General features: G+C 64.0%; 1 protein-coding gene across 1 annotated transcript in view; it reads right to left on the bottom strand.

The window, feature by feature from the left end:
* Positions 1 to 265: 265 nt before the first annotated feature.
* PKP1 (plakophilin 1) overlaps positions 266 to 21,598 on the bottom strand; it is a 39,826-nt gene continuing 18,493 nt past the window's right edge. The window contains exons 3-14 of the mRNA XM_070768763.1: positions 14,611 to 15,005; positions 12,162 to 12,306; positions 11,109 to 11,316; positions 10,501 to 10,678; positions 8,748 to 8,862; positions 7,824 to 7,979; positions 7,063 to 7,239; positions 5,885 to 6,038; positions 5,395 to 5,581; positions 4,269 to 4,353; positions 3,959 to 4,062; positions 266 to 2,598 (exon numbers count right to left, since the gene is read on the bottom strand). Coding sequence (XP_070624864.1) covers positions 3,988 to 4,062; positions 4,269 to 4,353; positions 5,395 to 5,581; positions 5,885 to 6,038; positions 7,063 to 7,239; positions 7,824 to 7,979; positions 8,748 to 8,862; positions 10,501 to 10,678; positions 11,109 to 11,316; positions 12,162 to 12,306; positions 14,611 to 15,005 — 1,875 coding nt within the window. The 3' untranslated portion in view covers positions 266 to 2,598; positions 3,959 to 3,987. The remainder of the gene's footprint in view (positions 2,599 to 3,958; positions 4,063 to 4,268; positions 4,354 to 5,394; positions 5,582 to 5,884; positions 6,039 to 7,062; positions 7,240 to 7,823; positions 7,980 to 8,747; positions 8,863 to 10,500; positions 10,679 to 11,108; positions 11,317 to 12,161; positions 12,307 to 14,610; positions 15,006 to 21,598) is intronic.

Raw genomic sequence — 21,598 nt, 5'->3', positions numbered from 1 at the left:
CCTGCAGGACCCGGGGAGAACAGGCCTTCAGGAAATGCGAGCTCCTCTTTCAGCCCTGAGGTCCGCTTTCCAGGGGCCTGCCTGGGTGTGCTTCCCTGGACAACCTGTGTGGAGTTGGGCGCGTCTGTCCCCTCCTGAAGGAGACTTATCTGTAAGATAAGGGCTGCCACAGAGTCTGGGCCTCAGAGTCCTCGCCTGGCACAGGGAGGCGTGAGTGGCCCCTGGGGCCTTAGCGGCTCCCCCAGTAATCCACTGCTCAACAATGTTCAAAGAAACGCCAGCAATTTATTGATTTCCTGTATTTCCAAAAAAGCAAACACACGGTGTACCCCACAGGGAAACAGGCCTGGCCAGTGCCCAGTTCTCCCACAGACACAGAGCGGGGGCAGGAGCAGGCTGCAAAGGGACCCCTTTCCCTCCCCTGCCCCTGGCTCCGCTCGGCCCCAGGCAGACAGGAGCAGCTGGTCTGCGCTGCTGGGCTGGGCCCACCGGGCGGGTCTGCGGCCAGTGGCCCGTCCGCCTTAAGCCCTGGGTCGGGGCTGCACAGGGAGACCCCCGTGGTCTGGGCCCTCCCCCACTTGACCCTGCATTGGAGCGTCCTGTTTCGGGCATCGAGCCCAGCAGCATTGGCCTGGCCTGGGCATTGGCCTCCAGCAACATGTCCTTCCAGCCCAAGCTGGGCCTGCAGACCCCAAGCTCCTTCTCTACAGCCTCATCCACAGCACCACCCACCCTGCAAAGGTCTGCCTCTTCTAAAGTGACAAGCCTGACCAGCTGACCGCAGAAGTCACGAGAGAGATGGCCAAACCAGGCCTGGCCTGTCTACCCGGCCCACTGAAACACCGCCCACCCCCTGGCAGAGGCGGGGGCCCTCCCTGGCACTGCCACAGACCCCCTGGTTGTCGACTCCTTCCCTCTAGCCCTGACTGGACTGGGCGGCGCTCTCTCTCTGGGGACCCCTAAAGCTGGGGACCCCAGACCCCCTCTTTCGTCCAGGAGAATGTGGGCCACGTGGATGGGGTGTGGTCTCTCATCACTGATGTATCCTAAGTGTTGGCAACACCGCCTGGCTCCTCACGTGTTTCTTGGAGAAAACAAACTCTCCCGGGGCCCTGGGAGTGGCAGAGGGGACGGTCTTCTGGGACCAGCTCCCCGTGGGCCTGAGAGGGAGACGAGCCTGCATCACGGGGGATGGGGCGGACGTAGCACAGAGCCCAGCAGCAGAGAACACCGGCCGTGTGGACCGCCATCACGGGTCTGTGCCGACCTGGCCTGTCCAGCTGTTGACTCCGGCAGGGGGTCCCCGGGGCCGGGGTCTGACTGCCAGGGTGAGCAGTGGGGCTGGTCGGGGGACGGTGGGGGGACACGCGGCGGGAGGAGGTATGAGGTGGGCAGGGCCAGGCGGCCAGTCGCCGCTGGGCAGGGGGGCTGCGGCCAGGAGGCCTGCCCTGTCTCAGCTGCAGACGGGGCACCCTTCCCAAGCCCTCTCCAGGGCCTGCTCTACGCTCATACAAGTCGGGGGGTCTGGGGCGGTCAGTGCCCCTGGCAGGCTCCTCATCATACTCTCTGCAGTTGTCACGGGCAGCTGGGCGTCAGGGAAGGCGAGGCGGCCTCTGGCTGATCCCTGACTTGACGGCTCCCTTTCCTAGCCAAGTGCCTTCCTCCGAAACCCTGCCTCACTGGGGTCTCAGCAGGTCTCGGGACCCGGGGGCCGACCCCTGCCCTACCCGGGCCAGCTCCTCTGCTGGGAACATGAGGACGGAGCCGCCGGTCTCCCACGGCTCGCGGGCTTTGATACCACTCTGCCTCCTTCCTCCCCAACACGTGGATTATTTGCCCCTGTAGGTGAGGGTTCCCAGGTGAGCCTGCTCTGATGGGTACACGGCCCACAGGAATGGTCGGCTGCCCCCCGGCACCTACTCTCCGGGCAGACTGCACGCAGCAAAGCCAGCCTGCCTGTCTCGGCCCATCCAGCAGACCCCACGGCCACCCAGCCCCGGCCCCAGGCCCTGTGGGAGAGCCTCACGGCCATGCCAAATTTCCCAACAGATACACTGAGCCCCGCCAACCTCCCTTCCTGCAAAGCCGCCTCTTGGGGTGGGTGGCAGGGGGTGAGCTCCAGCCCCAGTCACTCCCCCACCCGACCCTGCAGGACTCCCCGTGGGCCTGGTGCTGCTGAGGGCCCGGCACCCATACTTCGGGATGACGAGGAGCAAAATCCCAAGCACAGGTCACCCGTGTCTATGAGCTCAGCCCGCAGCTCACCTGGCCCTGCACTTCCAGGGCCTGCCTTCCACACGCACGCACACACACGCGCAAGCACACACATACTATACATATGTATATGTACTGTTTCTCAGCAAAAGAAGTATTAACATCAAGACATAAGCCCCCTTAACTCAAGAAAGCCCCCGGCTCCCCTCCCCCACCCCCACTGCCTGTCAGTTCCCCCAAGGAAAAGAAAGAATCTAAAAATATTTTCATCCACCGCAGCGTCCCAGTGTGCTCTTGGCTGGCTTTGAACATCTCCAAACACTGTGCAGGTGGACAGACACGCCCGCAGCAAGGCCCAGGTCTGCTCAGCTGGTCGGATCACGTCTGGAAAAGGAGAAACCTCCAGTGAGCACCCCGGTCTCACCAGCTGTCCCCTCCCAGCGTGTCCACACAGACATGCCCAAGCCTGGGGTCAGGGCCACCCCTGAGACGTTCGCAGGTTGCGTGCATTGGATCAGAGCCCCCCCCCACGCCCACAAGTCCACCCCGGTGGTAGACTGCGTGTGTCAGGCGCCTGCTGACTGGGCTCGGCTCTGTGCCCGTCCTTGTGCTGTTGGGACGCATTTGCCAGGAGGTGGGCGGTCTGAGGTCTGAAGGCACCTTCGTCTGGATTGAAGTTGCGGCCCCTGCCCCACCAGCATGCCCCGGGCCACTGGGGTACCCAGAAGTCCCTTCAACTCAGAAGGCCCTGTCCTCATGCCTGGCTCTCTGCAGGTGGGGCCACCTCCGCTGACCCTCCAGGGCTGATCAGGCCAGTCTGAGCACCTAAACGTGGCCCTAATCCCTTGGGATGCTTGTTTAAAATGTGTTTTCCTGGACCTCACTCCAGAGCCACGAGGCAGGACTGCGGGGGTGGGACCAGGCGTGTGTGGTTGAGTGAGCATCCCAGGTGCGCGTGGGAAGGCCAAGACTCAGGAGCCCTTGTCGGGGACACTGGATCTGAGCTTTTGGTCCCTAGAATTGTCAGCTAGAAACAAGTTTGTCCACGCTAGGCACGCTGCAGAGACGGGACAGTGGCCTGTAAGAAGAAGAGTTTAACTGCAGACGCCCAAACCCAAAAGCACATATTGTTTCATTGCTGGGGTGCTGTTCACACTGCAGTCCACGTGAGTTGGACCGGGTTGTGCAATGAGCAACCTACACGACTGTGCCCGGCAGTTCTGTCCAGACCTCTGGCCTGTTGATACTACCAGTCCATCCGAAAGGAAATCCATCCTGAATACTGATTGGAAGGACTGATGCTGAAGCTGAAGCTCCAATACTTTGGCCACCTGATGTGAAGAACTGACTCACTTGAAAAGACCCTGATGCTGGGAAAGATTGAAAGTGGGAGAAGAAGGGGACGACAGAGGATGAGATGGGTGGATGGCATCACCGACTCAATGGACATGAGTGTGAGTAAACTCTGGGAGTTGATGATGGACACAGAGGCCAGGTGTGCTGCAGTCCATGGAGTCACAAAGAGTCGGACGCGACCGAGCAACTGGACTGAACTGAGCTGAATGTCCTGTGTCAGTCGCTGGCCAAGCAGTCTACCCGGCAGTCCTCACAGACCCTATATCAGACAGACCGGAAACTGCTTCTGCGTCCCTGGGGAGCAGGGCCGGGCCTCTCTCTCTGAGGCTGGCCGGGACTCCGGCAGAGAGCCTGGAGGTGCCCCTGCCCCAGAGGGGGTGATTCTTACCTGCAAGCTGAACGTGCGGGCGGCCCCTCTCAGAATCGGGAGGTGAAGTTCCTGAGGCTGTTGGCCCCGGCTAAGGTCCCCAGCATGCTCCTATCAAAACCTTGCTGCAGGAGACAACAGCTGCATGAGACACCCGGGGGCAGGCGCCACGGGCGTCCCCGCACTCGAAGGCTGCCCCCAGCACGCTTCCTCGACAGCCCCGCCCGCCGCACCTCCTCAGCCCCGGGCGGAGGTCAGCCCCTGGGGTCCGTCACGAGGGGCCGGCCTGTGGGCGAGCGTGCCGGCAGGGCCAGGCGGGGTGAGTCCTTACCTGCCTGAGCAGCCCCTGCAGCTCCCTGCTGGACCACATGTCGGACAGGAGGAGGCGGGCGGCCTCCGCAGCCTTGGGGGAGGTGCTGTGGGGCGGAAGTTCACCGGGGCTGAGACTGGCCACCTGAAGATGAGCCAACCCTCTGCCCTCTCCCCCTCACTCCCCGTGGGGCAGCCCCGCTGGCGGGCACTCCTCACAGTGGGCACACCCCACTCTACCCGCTCATAGGTACCCGGGGCTCTCTTTGGGGCCCCCGTCCTGTCTCTTGGCCTTATCCTGGGAGGACAGAGCTCCATGGACCGGATAAGTTCTGCACAGCTGGGGCTGCTGCTGCGTGCCTCCTGGCGGTCCACGGGACTCAGAGTCCCTTGGTTCCCAGCCGGGACGGGTGCTGCCCGGGGCCTGAGAGTTAGGCCTCAGCTTCTGGAACCTCCCTCCTTTGGGCCTCCCCGCCAATTCCCATTCTGCAAGGCCCTGCCATCCTCCACGCCACCGCTGCTGCTGCAGCCCTGCTGCCCTGTCCCCTCCACCGCCCCCCCACCTGCAATCCCCCCCCACCTGGAGTTCCCCCATCTGCAGTCCCCCCCACCTATAGTTCCCTCACCTATGGTTCCCCCACTGGTAGTTCCCCACCTGCAGACCCCCTCCTGGAGTTCTTCCCTCTGCAGTCCCCCCACCTATAGTTCTCTCACCTATGGTTCCCCCACCTGCAGTCCCCCCCCACCTATAGTTCCCTCACCTATGGTTCCCCCACTAGGTACTTCCCCCACCTGCAGGCCCCCACCTGGAGTTCCCCCATCTGCGGTCCCCCCCACCTATAGTTCCCTCACCTATGGTTCCCCCACTAGGTAGTTCCCCCACCTGGAGTTCCCCCATCTGCAGTCCCCCCCACCTACAGTTCTCTCACCTATGGTTCCCTCACCTGCAGTTCTCCCCACCCGCAGGCCCCCAGCTGGAGTTCCCCCATCTGCAGTCCCCCCCACCTATAGTTCCCTCACCTATGGTTCCCCCACTAGGTAGTTCCCCCACCTGGAGTTCCCCCCTCTGCAGTCCCCCCCCACCTACAGTTCCCTCACCTATGGTTCCCCCACCTGCAGTTCCCCCCGCCTGCAGACCCCCCACCCACCTGCTGCGGCACAGGTTGATGATGTTGTTGACCATGCTGCTGGAGAAGTGCTGCTTGGCCATGCCCGGCAGGGAGGCCATCAGGTTCCTCACAGTGTAGCAGGCCGAGGCCAGGATGTCCTCCGAGTTGCTGGTGTTGCCAGTGTGACTGGTGAGGAGTCTGGTCACCTCTGGGAACACTTGGGTCCCTGGGAGAGAAAGGAGGGGCGGGTACAGGGTCAGTGATTGAGGGGTCCCCGTGGGCCCAGTCCTAGGCCGCCCTCAGCCAGGCTCCCAGCCAGGAACCTCCCACTCAAGGCTGGTGACCCGATGGAACCGATGCACCTGCTCCCCGCTGAGGTGACCTGCCCCTTGCTACGCCCAAGCCTCTCCCGGGCCAGCTCCCTCTCCAGGATGCGCCCCCAGGGAGAGGTCAGAGGGGGACTTTCCAGCAGGCCCTGGAGAGTGGGGGTCCTCCAGCAGGGGGTGGCCCGAGCCCCAGGGGCACTCACCCATCACCCTGTGCAGCGCGGGGTGGCGGGACATGTTGCTCAGGAGCGAGGCTCCGGACCGCACCACGTCCGAGTTGCCAGATTGCAGGAGGCGGGCGATGTGGGGCAGGCCCTTCTCCTTCAGCCCGATCAGCTGGCTCATGCCACTGGACATCTGAGAAAGGGGACGCATGAGGCCCTCGCTGGGCTTCCCCAGGCCCACAGCAGGCAGGAGGGGGCCAGGAACCGCACCCTTAGGGACCCCAGAACTTCCTCTTCCGTATTGGGAGCACAGACAGACTCTCATTTGCTCCCACCTGGGCGGCTACAGAACAGTGCCCCAGGAAAATGCACCTGCGGCTCGCCGGGGGCAGCCTGAGCCCGGCGGGTCTGGTGAGGGACGTCCCTGCCCCTCGCCCCCCGTGGGAGGGGCCCAGAATCAACTCCCAGGAGTGGCCGGTGCCCGTGGCCGCCACCCGGCCTCCCTCCCGCTTCCCAGCACTATCTGGTCGCGAGAAACCTGGGATCAAAGGTACCCGCCACCTAAAGAAGGGCTGCCCGTCCCCTGCAGGCCTTCGGCCTCTGTGCTGACTGTGCATTGAGTCGAGGGTGGACGAATGGGCCTGTGCTGCATGGAGATGCAACCCGGGGTCCGAGAGGACGGCAGCCCATCCAGGCCACTGGCGGGAAAGCCACGCTGGCCGTAACCTGGTCCAGACTCACCCTCTAACAGTGGGGTGGGTCCCCTTTGACCCTGAGCTCACCCTCACCCGCTTCTACCCAACCCTGAGCAGAGAGGGTGGAAGGGCAGCTGCAGGCCTGCCTCCCACACTCCCCGAGTCCATCATGTCCCCACACTGCCTCTGGCCTCGACTCTCCCCCGGTTCTGCCACGTTTTCCCTGGACCTGCCCACACCCCAAGCCCTCTACATCCACCTCTGTCCGCTCAGCACGCAGGAGAGCCTTCAGCCGCGCCCGGCTCCCAGCACAGCCTGAGCCCGGTCCAGGCCGGGAGCCCGGAGGCAGAGAGGATCCTACAGACAGAATCCAGTGGGGCTGGGGGTTCTGGCCCCCTCAGCTGCCCCAGGCCTGGCCCGGAGCCCAGCGCACATCCCTCCCTGACTCAGGCAGGCTGGTGGGAAGGGGCAGCCGGGGTCAGACCAGGGTGGAGAGAGGGTGGGGCGCGGCGGGGCGCTCACCAGCCCCTTGCTGGCGGTCAGGTTCTGCAGGGCGCCCGCGCAGGCCTCCAGGGTGGCGTCCTTCTTGCTCTTGCCCATGAGGTTCAGGTAGGTGCGGACGGCGTCCGAGTGGTACAGCCAGCTGCTGCCCTTGGGGTTGGGCTCTTCCTCGGGAAGCGGGCAATCATAGTTGTTGTTCTGGGGACGAGAGGAAGGTTGCAGGGCTGACCCCACGCACCCTGCTCCTCTGGCCTCAGCATCGTGGTTCCCGGAGGAGGGCGTGCCCGCTGCCCCCTCCCCCAGGCCCTCCGCCTTCCCGGCGGGCACAGAGCCATCTGCGCTCCCCGCCAGCTGGGCCCCTGCCTCCCGCAGTGAGGTTGTGGCTCTCACATGGGGATGCCTCCCTCACTCCCCGGCCAGCAGGGGTGGTGCAGGGTCTGGCTTGCGCGGCCTGCCCAGAGAAGGTGGCCAGCCCTTTCTCCCCAGCATCTCTCTGCTTCTGGGGAGACCTGGGGGCTCAGGAGGCAGTGGGCGCCAGGCTGCGCCCCTCATCGGGAAGGAGGGAGAAGACGGGGGAGAGGAGGCCTGCCAGCAGGCGGCTCTGGCTCCTTCGCCCCGAGCACACAGGGCCTGTGTCGTGGGCGAGAGGAGGCCCTTCCCGCTCCTGGTGCAGTGAGGCCCACGGCCAGGCGGGGCAGGGGCCCTCCCTGGGGGCCGGTCTCGGGCTCCGGGGGCAGAGGCCGGGTGGACGGGGCGGTGGGGCCGGGGCCACGGGCACGCACTGTCATGCGGTCGCTCTTGTTGCTGAAGCAGCCGGTGGAGGACTTGTCGGTGTAGGCGTTGCGGGCGTTGTACTCCAGCTGGCGGTAGCGCGTGGGCACCTCGGCGTCCAGGCGGTAGGAGAGGTTGTGGAGGACGCACATGCAGTTCTCCACTGACTGGGGGCCGAGCAGAGACGGCCTGAGCCTCCGCCCGCCCCCCAGCACCTGGCTCGGCCGGGGAAGGCCCCCTCCCGGCCGCCCGGGACTGAGCGTGCGACCCTGCCCCCGTGGCTGTGTGAGCAGCAGTGACCTGCCCAGCCGCTCTGGGCCTCAGTTTTCTCAGCTCTGAAATAGGACCAAAGTCACCTGCTTCCCAGGGAGATGACCCCCAGGAGGCACCTACGGGAGGCCTGGTCGGCGGCAGGCACAGGCTGCGGCCTCGGCCAGCATGCCCACGACCAGCCTGGCCCTGGAGACAGCCTGCAGGAGCGACCCTGAACTCCTCCTCAAAGCCTTCGAGTCCCAGGACCTCCCCTCCTGAAAGGTCTCTCTCTCCTTCCTGGGGCCTCATCTGCTTCCCTCTTCCGTTCTGTCCTCTCTCTCCTCCTTCCTCTCCCCCCACGCCCTCAATCTCTCACTGTGACCTCCGCCCCTCCCCTTGTCCTCTGCCACTCGCCGGTGCCCTGGGGCCGGCTCTCTCTGGAGGCCTGTGGCCACAGCTGACAGAGGAGCAGGAGATGGAGTCCCCTCCAGGGAAAGCGCGTGCAGGACCCGGGGGTCGCGGTGCCTGGCCAGCCCCCCGGGGCCAGCTCTCTCCTCCTGCCGTGTGGACGGACTGCAGCCTCTGTCCCCCTTCCCGCCTCCGTCTCCGCTTCTGCCCGTCCGCGCAGGTGTGCAGAGTGCGGGTGGGCAGGCGGCTCTGTGGCCTTCTGGGGCCGCACTCACCTTGTCGTCACAGCGGTTGGCTGCCACGCAGTTCTGGACGTAGGCCATGAGCGAGTCGATGAGCCCCGTGTAGTTGCGCATGGTCTGGCGGCCCGCGTCTGCGGAGCTCAGATTCCTAGTGGAGGACACGGGGAGGGGCGGAGGTCACGGGGAGAGGGCAGAGGTCACAGGGAGGTTGGAGGTCACGGGGAGGGGATGGAGGTCATGCGGAGGGGTGGAGGTCACGGGAGGGGCAGGGATCACGGGGAGGTGCAGGGATCATGGGGAAGTGCAGAGGTCATGGGGGGTGGAGGTCATAGGGAGGGGGTGGAAGTCACGGGTTGGGGTGGAGGTCATGTGGAGAGGGTGGAGGTCACGAGGAGGGCAGAGATCATGGGGAGGGGGTAGAGGTCAAGGGGGTGGAAGTCATATGGAGAGGGCAGAGGTCACAGGGAGAGGGTGGCGGTCATGGGGAGGGAGTGGAGGTCACAGGGAGGGGGTAGAGGTCATAGAGGAGGGGCAGAGATCATGGGGAGGGATAGAGGGCATGGGGAGAGGGTGGAGGTCATGGGGAGGAGTGGAGGTCATAGGGAGGGGCAGAGGTCAGGTGGTAGAGATCACGGAGGGGTAGAGGTCACAGGGAGGAGGTGGAGGTCATGGGGAGGTGAAGGCCATGGGAAGAGGGGAGAGGTCATAGGGAGGGGCAGGGGGGTCACAGGAAGGAAGTGGAGGACACAGGGAGGGGTGGAGGTCATGGAGAGGGGGCAGAGGTCACAGGGAGTGGGCAGAGGTCATGGGGAGGGGTAGAGGTCACGGGTAGAGGTCAGGGGGAGTGGGCAGAGGTCACGGGTGGAGGTCAGGGGGAGTGGGCAGAGGTCACGGGGAGGGGTTGGAGGTCGTGGTGGGAGAGGAAGGCAGGGAAAGAGGACAGAAATGGAGAGGGAAGCAGATGAGACGAGGCTCTGCTCAGGCCTGGCTGAGGCCGGGGCGGGCTCTCCCTGGGCTCCTTCGCCCTCCTCTGTGCCCCCCTGGCCCAGAACTTCTACGTGTCCAGGGCTCTGATGCCGCTGGCAGCCTGGCACACACTGGACCCTCGTGGCACGTTCTGGGCAGGGCCCGGGGCTCCACCCACCTGGCCCTGCCTGGGGCTGCTGGACAGTGGGCTGGAGGCTCCCTGGAGGCGGCATCCTGCCCCCAGCAGTGGGCTCGCCCCTGGGCAACCTGGGTGCCCCTTCCTGGTGCAGGTGGGGTGTGCCTGCAGCCGCCCCATTAAGGCCTCCATGACCCTGGCTCTGCACCTCCCCAGCCTCTCCCCTCGGCTCCTCGGAGGCTGCTGTTAGAGGGAGGCGTGATCCTGAATGCGGTCTGCTCCTCGTCAGTACCCACCACCCCAACCCCAGAGGCGAGTCCCTCCACCAGCAGCCCTCAGGGCCTTTGCCACGGGCTGGGGCGGAACCCAGGAAGTTCTGGCCAAAGCAGAGCCCTCTCACACCGGGGAACATGGCAGACGCTGTTAGCGTCACAGCCAGGAGGTGATGCACTGGGGCTGTCAGTACACTAGCATCTCAAAGACGCTCTTCAAGAACGCAAGAGCCAGGGCTGTGGGGTGCAGGAGGGTGGGCGGCTGAGCCAGTTCAGACACTCAGATCCACGCGTCTCCACTCAGACTCCTGGCTCAGGCCCCCTGAGTGCAGGTGGGGGTCCGAGCCTCGTCCAAGCCCTCACCCCCAGCCCCTCTGAGCCCGGGCTTGGCTGGCTGGACCCCTGCCCTCACCTCAGGCAGCCGGTGGCGTTGAAGAAGACCTCGGGGTCCACGGGCTCACGGGACAGGTTACTGTTGCCGTCGCACCAGCCCGAGAAGGGGATGATGACGCGGTCAGCCAGCACGGGCAGCGCCTCGGCGATCAGCTCCTCCTTCAGCTCGTCGGTGGAGGACAGGTTCCAGAGCAGCCCTGGGGACCGCAGGCTCAGCAGGACCAGGCTCAGGGCCGCCCCGCTTGACCCCTCCCTGTGCCCCCTGCCCCGTCTCAGCCAGTTGGCGGCAGGATTTCGAGGGCAGAGCACTGGGGCTTCTGTGTGGGTCAACGGGACACGGTGGCTGAGCCAAAGCTCCGACCCCTTGGGGTCTTCTCCCGGTCTCCGCCTCTCCGAACACAGATTCCACCTGGACACACTGCCCTCTCTCCTCAGATACCTCAGACCACACGGACGGTCGATGGGCGCACAGAGGGGCCCAATACCCAGGGCACCAGCTGGGCACTACTAGCCTGGCCAGCACTGGTCTGTGGGACTCCAGGGGTGTCTGCCTGAGGCTGCCCCCGGCCCTCACCCTGTCCCGGCCCCCAGCTGCCCCCACCCCAGCTCCCGCGGCCAGGCCCCCACCGGTCAGCTGCTTCTGGATCTCGGTGCTCCCGGTCCTCCTCAGGAGGCTGACCGCCTCGCGGATGCCGTTCTGCCGCCGCGTCTCCAGCTTGTTGGTGGTGCTGCGGAACACCAGGTTGCGCAGGGCCCCGGCTGCGGCCTGCTGCACGTTCTGGTTGGGGCTGCGGAGCAGGTCCACCAGCTTGCAGATGCCACCCAGCTGGTACACCTGCAGGACAGCGCCACGCCAGGCAGGGCTCAGGCCGGGCTGGAGACCCGCCGCCCAGAGCCGCATCACTCTGAGCCAAACGCCCAGACAGACGGGCAGCCTGGGGAGACGCGGGGGCCAAGGCAGCACTGGGTAGGGCGCCCTGCTGCCTCGCAGGGAGCCCTCAGCCCCCTCCCGAGCCCCATGTTCCTCCTGGGGGCCTGCGGTGAGGACCACATGGGGCTCGCTTCGGAGTCCTGTGGTGGGGAGACCCCCGTGGGGACACCTCCCGCTGTGGCAGGAACCGCGCACACGGACCCCGCGCTGGGAGCCTGCCAGCTGCACGGGGCCACAAGGAGGCCTCCCTGCCGGCCACGCTTGGGAGGCACAGACAGCCCTGCTCTCAACCACGGGAGAGACAGACAGAGAGACAGACAGACAAAGGGACAGAGAGAGGCAGAGACAGAGAGAGACACAGAGAGACAAAGAGACAGAGAGAGACAGAAAGACAGAGACAGAGAGAGAGACAGAGAGACAAAGAGACAGAGAGAGACAGAGAGAGACAAAGAGACGGGGACAGAGAGGCAGAATCAGAGAGGGCAGGGAGGACGCTGAGGGGAGGGAGCCGTCCTTCCCCTAGTGAACTTGAGGAGGGGTTTCCTCTGAGCCCGTGGCTGTCACTCCAAGGTCTCCTCTACGACCAACAGCTGAGTGGCGTCCCCTCCACAGACGCTCCCCCGACCTCGGGCAGTGCCAGGCACACTCCCGGCCTTGGGTAGCCGGGCAGGGGGATGAGGAGCCAACAGCAAACGCCCCCCTCTGGCTTGGGGCAGGTTCAGGCTGCCCCCCGGCCCCCGGCTGCTGACCTGCTGCTTGGCAGACTCGTCCTGGAAGCAGGTGTGCTGGATGTAGTACGCCCCGATGGCCTGGCACTTCTCGTCCTGGGAGCTCAGGTACTGCACGGCCTTGGGGATGGTCAACCCGCTGCACTCAATGTCCTCGCTGCAGATCCTGGGGGCACGGGCGGGCCGGAGGGTTGCAGGGGCTCGGGGTCCCCGTGCACGCCCCAGAGCTGGAAGGGGCCGGCCCCGCTCCCACAGTGGACAGCTCCCCCAGAGCAGCAGATGGCTCACCCCGCAGTGAGTGCTTGCAGGGACGAGGCCCTCCTGGCTGGTCATGCCCAACCGGGCAAGTCACCTCTGTACTGAGAAGCTCTGCCCTACTCCTGAGAGGAAGCACCCGCCCACCCTGCCATCTCTCACGTCTGTGTCTGGTGCTGGGAAAGCCGAAGAGAATGCTGGGAGCCTGTGCGTCTGTCTGCATCCCTCCATCACCCCTCCTCCCGCCCCCCTTCACCACCCATCCTCCCTCAATCTGCTGTCCATCTTCCATCCATCCCTCCATCCACCATCATCCATCCATCCATCGGCCATTTTCCCTCCATCCCTCATCCATCCATCTAGCCATCCACCCACATCCCTCTCTTCCTCCTCCCTCCATTCCCAAGTCAAGCTGACTTTTCTGACACACACATTCCCACACCTACTCCTCCTCCCATCCTCATGGTCACCGCCTTCCTCCTGACCACGTCACGCTCACTGGAATGAGACCCAGCCCCACTGGCTGTCTTCTCCAAGCATCCGCTCCCACCCAGAGTGTGACGCCGTTCCCAGGTGAGCGGTTCTGACACGCTGTTTGCTGTGCTGTCCCCATCAGCAGTTTCTCCATACTGCAAGTTCAAGTTCAGTCTCAAACTTATATCCAAGGCCATGTGTTAGGTCGAACCATACAAAATGGCCAATAATCCACATTTTTGGAGCCACAAAACTAGAACCATCCTGTTCTAACCCAACAATCTGGTTCTGCCATCACTCATACACTTCCAGCCCTAACTCACGTCTGCTCTAGCAAGACTGCACTCCACGCTGCACCCTGAGCAGGGCCCGGGTGCCTCTGTCCCTTCCCCTCACTGCAGACACCCGGCTGGGAGCCCCCCTGGGGAAAGGAGCCCCTCCTTCCTGGACCTGCTCCAGCTCCCATGGTGCCGAGGGCAGGCCGCCTCCCCAGCCTCTGGTTCCCACAGACAGCAGGGCAGCCTCTTCCTGGCCCCAGCCCCCGCCCCCAGAAATCCTCCCAGCATTTCTAGAGCAGCCGCACCTCGTGAGTCCCAGCCTCACACCCGTCCACGGCAGGCGCCCGACTCCGTTTCTGGAAAGACCGCCTCTGGAGAGGAGCTCCTGAACCTCTATCAGCGGTACCCACCGCAGCGGGAGAACACCGCCCAGCATCTGCCGGTCAGACCTCACCTCCACACAGCCTGCCACTCGTGCCCCACGTGGCTCACCCGCCCTGTCCTCTCGGGGCCTCCGGTTTGGGGAAACGAGGCAGGGCCAGATGCGGTGCTGGCCCGTCTCCAAGGGAGAGAGCCGCTAAGTCCTCCCAAGAATCCGAACGACCCGTGTGGCCTCCGGGCAGCCAGGAGAGGGCCAGCTCTGTGACGGCCAGGACAGCGTGGCGAGCAGCGGGAGGTGTGGCAGTGGCATGGCCCTGGGCGAGCTACCTGGCCCCTCTGAGCCCATCTCTCCCCAGCTCCTAGTCTGGAAGGGCTCTGGGGGTCAGACACAAGGACTGCAGTGCCCCCAGGCCCCGCGGAAGGCGGTTAACCCCGCAGCTGCAGGCGGCCCAGGCTATTCAGTCCATGCTGTCTCCCTGCTCCGCCCACAGACCATCCACGTTCAGCAAACATCAAGGAAACAAATATGGGACCCTGGGGGGGACCGAGAGCAGCTCCGAGGTTCATGGGGCCCAAGAGCGACCTGTGCCCAAGGCTGTCTATGGGCAGCTCCCCAGCGCTGGATCCTGCCAGCTTTTGTCTTCTGCCCTGTAAGACGGACCCCACCCCTTTCTTGTCGTTGACCCCAGGGCACACTCCTTTGCTCTTTCAGAAGGTGGGGAGAGGATTACCCCCCAAGCCCAGGGAGCCTCAATCCCCGACAGAGTCTGCAGTGCCTGCAGGCTGGTGACGCAGGCTGCAGCCCCAGCAGGGTCTCTGAGCCGGAGGTCTGGGCGGCCTGCCGAGGAGCCTTCCTCCAAAGCTCCCTGGTGATGCCGCGGCTGCTGGTCAGAGGCACACACTGTGAGGATTACTGGCCCAGCCAGCCCCTCACTGCCCTCCTCCCCCGCTCATCACCGGAGGCCCCTTAAAATCCACACGCTTGATGCCTCTGTTCGCTCTCCGGGTTCTGCCTCCCATGCAGGCTGAGACCCCGGGGCCAGCAGTCAGTCCTCCACCCGCCCCTCACTGTGGGTACTCACTTGGAGCTGGCCCTGGAGTGGCTGAAGGACAGGTCCTTGGTGCAGGAGGTGGATGGGATGCACACGGGGTCCTGCCTGGAGGTGCAGGAGGGCGGGCGCCCCGGGTACTTCTTGACTGCCTTCTGGCCGCTGCACGTGCTGTAGAAGCTGTAGCGGTTCTGGGTGGTCTTGTGGCCCTTGCCACCCAGCGTGCCCTTGCGCAGCGTGCCCCGGGGGTCGCAGTAGAGGTCGGGCTCGCTGCGGCTGGCCTTGATCTTCTGCATGAAGCAGATGTCGCTGCCGGCGCCCGGCGCGGTGCAGCCGCCCCGCGGGTACTGCCGGCCCCAGCTCTCCATCTGGCTGTAGGAGCTGAAGCGCCTGTTGTCAGCCTCCCGCTTGAGGGTCCCATTGTATATCTGGGGGAGAAGTGGAGGGAGGCTCAGCCGGGGTCCCCACCCAGGATCTGCCGCCCGCTACCGCCGCAGTGACGCTCAGAGGGTCCTGGGATGTCTGGTGTGGGGGGAACCTTGACCAGCCTCATAGACGACTTCTCAAACTGCAGGTTGTGACGCCTTATGGATTAGGAAATCAATTTAGCAGACTGTGACCATCATTTAAAGAAAAATGGGATCAAATAATATATATTGGAATTAGAAGACATGAGCGCAGCACGTGTACAAGGGCTGGGCTGTGTGTAAGGTGTGCTGCTTACTGTGGCTTGTAGCCAGAAAAGGTTAGACAGCTGCTGACCAGGTCCCAGAGGGCCTGGTCCAGAGGGGAGCTGGGCTCAGGGAGGAGAGGGGCTTTCCCACGGAGGGAAGTGCAACCGTGGGGCTTGAACCTGCGTCCCCGGGCACGGCCCTGCCACCGTGTGTCCTGTGCAGACACCCCCAGCTCCCGAGATCACCGAGGCCGCCTGTGCTCCGCGGGGGACTGCTCCCACCCTGGAAGGACTCTCCCATTGTCATTTCTCTGCTAAACTCCTCACCTCACCTCCTGCTGACCAGGGCAAGAAAGCATTCTGGGGGACCCCTCCAAGGTCAAGGGGGTTATCCTGCTCCTGGGCCCCCGGCGCCCACGAGGCGGGCCCGGGGCTGCAGCGGGCACAGGGTGGCCAGGGCTATGCTGTCAGACGGGCATCAGGGGAGCGGTGGGCAAGGCTCAACCGAACGGCAAGGACGGTGAGGTGTCCCCAGGGCTCCGTGTGAGCCCAGCGGGGAGGCGGGCGCCCTTGGAAGAGCCTGCAGAGCTGGGGGTTGGAAGAGCGCGACCTCACGGAACAGAACAGCCAACCGCAGGGCCGGCTCTGACTCACCCGGAGGCCAGAGGACCCACACACGCTGGAAAAAGCACGTGCACCAGGGCCGACTCGGACTCGGCTCTGCCGGGGTGAGCTGGGGCCCAGAGCCTGCCTGCCCCACCCTGTGAGTATGAGTGGGTGTGTGTGCGTGTACGCGTGGTCGGGCACCCCTGTGCGTCCCCTCCACCCAGGTCTAGCCACCGGCCCTCGGCCAGGCCCCCCTCGCCCCGCACGGAGAGCCTGTGGGGCAGACGCCACTGTGGTCAAGCTCCGGTCAGCGGTGACACCAGCTCAGAAGCCCCGGTCACCCTGGCAACGATGCTCCAGTGCGCTCTGCTCACACCGCAGGTGTGCACCCTGGCAGGCGCGGCGCTCACCCCCAAACTGGGTCAAACCAGCCAAGCCCAACGGTGTGTGAGGTGGGGGAGGCGCCAAGCGACCAGAAGGGACAGAGGTCAGCGGGGCGTGCTGCCGTCTGGGCGTCTGCGCCGCGCGGCCGCGCGTTACACGGGAGACAGGCGGAAGGTGAGAAACAGGAAGCCGGCCCCAGGCGGCGGGCCGGAGGCCACGCCCCGCCCCCTCTGGGGAGGAGGCGGATGGCGGCACCTTGGAGCGAAGGCTGAGCCTTAAATGGAAACGCAGCCCAGAGCCTGCCTGTCCGCAGAGACGACACTCCCGGCCCTTGTTCCGACGGTCCCCGGGTCCAAGCCCAGCACGTGCAAATGCCGGCATCCTAGCTGGAGCCTGTGACCTTCGCCCCTTTCTTCTACCTGCCCCAAAGGACGGGGGCGCGCGTGCTCAGTGTGCGGGGCGGCAGGGAGAGCTCGACGACGCGAGGAGGTGTGGGGGGCGCGGCACAGGGTGAGGCTCATAGTAGGGCAGCGGCTGCGGGCTGCCCTGGCGCTCAGACCGGGACCGCGGGCTGCTCAGGCACAAGAGGGGCCCGAGGCCTCACCCAGGGCGGCCCAGGATGGGTGGGGCGGCCTCAGAGCACGGAAGGCAGAGGAGCCTGGTCCGCCCACACAGGCTTTCTGATGGAACGGCGCCCTATTTCTTCAAGCGGGCAGGACAATTCTTCATTGTCCACGATGCCCTGAGCACTGCGGGATATGTGCTGCGCCGGCCTCCAGACCCTAATTGCCAGGAGCACCTCACAGCCGCTGTGGCCAGGGAGAACGCCCCGCGCACTTCCCAACTCTGCCTCGCGGGTCCCGAGCAGCCACGCGCCAGACCGAGGAGCGGGCAGCTCAGTGCTAGCCAGGCCGGGGCGCCCGGCTCACCCCACGCACAGACAGCGGTCTGCTGGCAGTGCCCTCGGCTTTGCCTACAAAGGACAGTGAGCACACACACGCGCATACACACACGCTCACATGCACACATGCACACATATGCTCATACATGCACGCGCACGCACACGCTCTCACATGCTCACACGCATGCGCACATGTTCACGCTCACGCATACATATGCTCACGCATGCACACATACACCCATGCTCACATGTGCGTGCACACACACATGCATGCCCATGCTCACACATGCGCACACGCTCACACATGCAGACATGCACACGCACGCACACATGTTCACACACACACAACACATGCACACACATGCTCACGCTCACACACATGCACAGACACGCACACACACGTTCACAAACATGCATGCACACACATGCTCACATACACATGCTCACACATGCACACGCCCCCACACGCTCACACATGCACACACATACACATGCTCACACATACATGCATGCACACACATACCCCACACACGCATGCACGCACACATGCACACACACGCACCTGTGCCCTGTGGTCTGGTTATCTCATGCTTCCTTGGGAAAGGCCAGCCTCAGATGTCTCGGAACATGCCAGAGGCTAGAACCCTGGGAGAGCCTGGGAGCAGAGCTGACCAGAGAGCAGCCTGCGGACACCTGGGGGGCTCCGGACAGACACGTTTCTGTACTGGAACCACCCAGCGAGCCTCGCCGGGCCAGGCCCTGCTCTGCTCCCACTTCAGCTAATGACTGAGCTCTCGTAACCCATTTTTTCTCCCTCTCCCCTTCCTTCGTGGAGAAGTGGGGAATTCTGCCCACCTCTGAGTGCCCCCCAACCCATCTCCTCAACGTAAGCTGTCTTCCCACCCCTCTTGAGATTGGAAAGTCCTCAGAGGCGAGGAGTCCGGTCCTATGGGCAACTAGACCCCAGTAAAGCAACCTGGACCGGGGCCTCAAGCCCCTGAGCGCAGGCATCCCCCATCTCCCCCCCTTCTTGGGCTGCGGCAGCCAGAGGTGCACAGGGCAGGCCCGGATGAAAAGAAGGTCTGTGTCTTGCCTGTTAGCCCATCCTGAAACCAAGCCTCGCCGGGCAGGTGGGGCTGGGCAAACCGGCTCCGGGTGGACACACCCAGCCCTCCTGCCCAGACACGCCCAGCAGAGAGTCACCACAGAGGCCCTCAGTGAGAGCCAGCTGGGGCCACTTCGTGGGGTCCTCACCCTCCTGGCCTGGTGAGGGGCTCCTGAAGAACCCAGACTGGAGACGCCTCGGGGACAGACCTCTCCTGCCATCTCACTGTACCCGCTCAGCACCCAGCCAGGGCCCCGCCCAGGGGAGCAGACAGACCACAGCCCGCCATCTTCCTGGACAGCATTCAGGATGGCACCACAGCCAGTGCAGGTGGCAGGGGGCCTTCCCACGTGACGCACTGGCCTGGGGTCTGGAGGGCACAGAGCCCCTCCCAGCAAGGGCTCCCAGAGAACTCGGGGCCCAGGGCGTGGGGAGCTTCCCAGGGATGGGGTGACTGCTTACTCGGCAATTTGCATCAGCGTGGGAACCACCGGCCTGAGTCACCAAAGGTGGAACCTGGGCGGGGGCGGGGTGGGGGCGTGCCAGTCCCTGCCCCCTCCGGCGCACCACTCCCTCCCTGGCTGGGAGCAGCAGCCTGCCCTGGGCCAGCCTCCCTTCCTTCCCAGGCATGGGGCTTGGTGCAGAGCGTGAAGGACAGACAGCAGCCCTGGGCTCGGAGGCCCTGCCGTCTGGGCCAGAGGCGGCTGTGGGGGGTGCCCTGCCCTGTGGTCCCCCAGGCCGGGAGAAGCTGCCCCAGGGGCCCATCACCTGCACCCAGAGACGACTGTGCCCACTCGGGGGCCCTGGCTTGTGAACTGGATGCTGCTGGTGGGTGACCAGCTCGCAGGCTGCAGGGAGCACACGGAGATCTGGAATCACTGATGCCAGCTGCCAGGCATCTTCTAGCGCCTGATTTGTTTAATGTGGATAAAATGAAAGTTTTGAGGTCCATTCTGGGAGCAAAGATCTCACCAGAGAGCTGGCTGACAATGGCTAGTGTTCCTTGTAACCTGGGACGGTGGGATCGGGGCTCACAGAGACCAGGCGGTGGTGAGAACAGTCATGGTAACTCAGAGAGGTCTTCTGAAGTATCTGACTGTGAGGCCCGAAGAGAAGAGCCTGTGATGCTCCAGGCTGTAGCCTATGGGGCTGTCTCAAGGCGCTGCTCTTTCCAGAGAGAGAAATTGCGGCCCTGAAAAGGAGCATCCTGCTGTCCTGGGCTCTGGGCCCACGTCTGCTCCCAGAACGGTAGGCATCAGGCTACCATGGCTCTGCTGTTCCCGGTGATGGGGCAGGGGGCGGGGCCGGTATACTTGGTCATCCCGCACCTTGAGAGCTGACCTCCACGACACGTGATGTCCGAAGAAACAATGGTGTGAGCTCCCGCTCCAGCACCCAGCTCAGGTACTGAGTTCCAGCACCCAGCTCCAGCACCCATCTCCGGTACTCAGCTCCAGCACCCAGCTCCAACACCCAACTCAGGTACTGAGTTCCAGCACCCAGTTCCAACACCCAGCTTGGGTATTCAGCTCCAACACCCAGCTCAGGTACTGAGTTCCAGCATCCAGCTCTAACACCCAGCTCAGGTACTCAGCTCCAGCACCCAGCTCAGGTACTCAGCTCCAGCACCCAGGTCTGCCTTCACGTCCTGCTTCCTGCTCCATCACTGAACTGTGGGAGAGACTGGGTCTTCTGAAACTCTCGCCCTGCACACCTGAGACAGGCTTTCCTCAGCTCCTGACCCCCTAGGATGGGTCTGGGGAACTGGGACTTCGGGTTTCACATGCAGACATCTCCGCTTCACTTTGGGAAGGACCCCCTGGCAGGGGACTGCCTTTCAGAGGCAGCTCTCAACAGGCCCAAGAGGCAAAGGACCCCTGAGCGTCAGCCACCGTTCACGGGCTCAGACCAGTCCGAGGCACGGTCCTTGCACCCTCTTGGAGCCCCAAGTTCTTTTGAACCCAGAGGCAGCTCCTTGGTTCCAGTGGTGGTTCATCCTGGGGACCCCTGGCCCTTCCAAGGCTCCCATGTGAAATAACCCCTGGAACCTCAGACGAAGGGTGGACTCCTGAGAGACCGCACCTGAGGGTGAGGGAGACTCCTGGGCCAGGCACCCCACCTTGTGCCAGGGGTCTGGGGGATCGCTGGGCCCCGACTCGCCCCTGAGCACTGAGCCAGGAGATGAAGGCCAGACGCCCCGAGGTGGCAACGTCCTCAGGGCGGATTCTTCCTTGGAAACTGCGCGGTGAAGGAAGCACCGCTGCTGGGGAGACAGTCATGATTTCACAGGAAGGTTGGCTGGAAGCTCCAGGGTTTGGTGACCGAGCCCTGTTCTGGAAGGTGAGCCTGTGCACATGTGCACACACACTGCTACACGCATACCTGCCTGTGTGGGACACACGTCACTCCACTGAGGTCTTCACACATCACGTCACTTCACAAAGAGACTCCACGGGGAAGGTCTTTGGACGTGCCTTGAGCCTATGATCACTGTTGTAGCAGGGCTGGTACTTCAGTTTGCAAAGATCCCCCCCAGTCATCCTCCTGGACATATTGCAAGGACATCAAACCAGTCAATCCTAAAGGATATCAACCCTGAATATTCATTGGAAGGACCGACACTGAAGCTGAAGCTCCAATACTTTGGCCACCTCATGTGAAGAACTGACTCATTGGAAAAGACCCTGATGCTGAGAAAGATTGAAGGCGGGAGGAGAAGGGGATGACAGAGGATGAGATGGCTGGATGGCATCACTGAGTCAATGGACATGAGTTTGAGCAAGCTCCAGGAGACAGTGAAGGACAGAGAGGCCTGGCGTGCTACAGCCCACGGGGTCACAAGGAGTCGGACACGACTGAGCAACTGAACAACAACAGCTCCTCGCGCTGGAGCCTCACAACCCCTGCCTCCCACCCGGATGACGTTCAGGACAGACTGCAGAGCTCTCTCCCATAGCATCTCTCTCTCTCTCTCTCTTTTTTTTTGGCTGCACTGTGTGGCATGTGGGATTTTAGCTCTTAGACCAGGGATTGAACCCGCAGCCCCTGGAGTGGAAGCCCAGAGTCTTAACCACTGCTACCAGGGAAGGCCCTGAGAGCATTTCATAATCTCAGAGAACTTGAGGCCAGGCCAAGGCCACACAGCTAAGATGCAGCAGACTCTGAAGCAGGACTAAGACCTTCGACCTCTCCCGGATTTCGTCCTCCGGCCACCCGGCCGCCAGTCTGGTGACACGCGTGCCATCTAGTGGCCCAGAGCCTCTGCAGCTGGGGCCCTACAGCAGCCGTGGCCCCCGCCCCGGCACCTCCGATGTCAGTCGGCTCAGCGCCTGGGAAACCGCCTCCCCTGGGC

This window comes from Bos indicus, chromosome 16 (assembly GCF_029378745.1).
Source record: "Bos indicus isolate NIAB-ARS_2022 breed Sahiwal x Tharparkar chromosome 16, NIAB-ARS_B.indTharparkar_mat_pri_1.0, whole genome shotgun sequence".
Taxonomy (NCBI): domain Eukaryota; kingdom Metazoa; phylum Chordata; class Mammalia; order Artiodactyla; family Bovidae; genus Bos; species Bos indicus.
The sequence above is the reverse complement of the archived record's forward strand: the minus strand, read 5'-3'. Positions and strand labels throughout refer to the sequence as shown.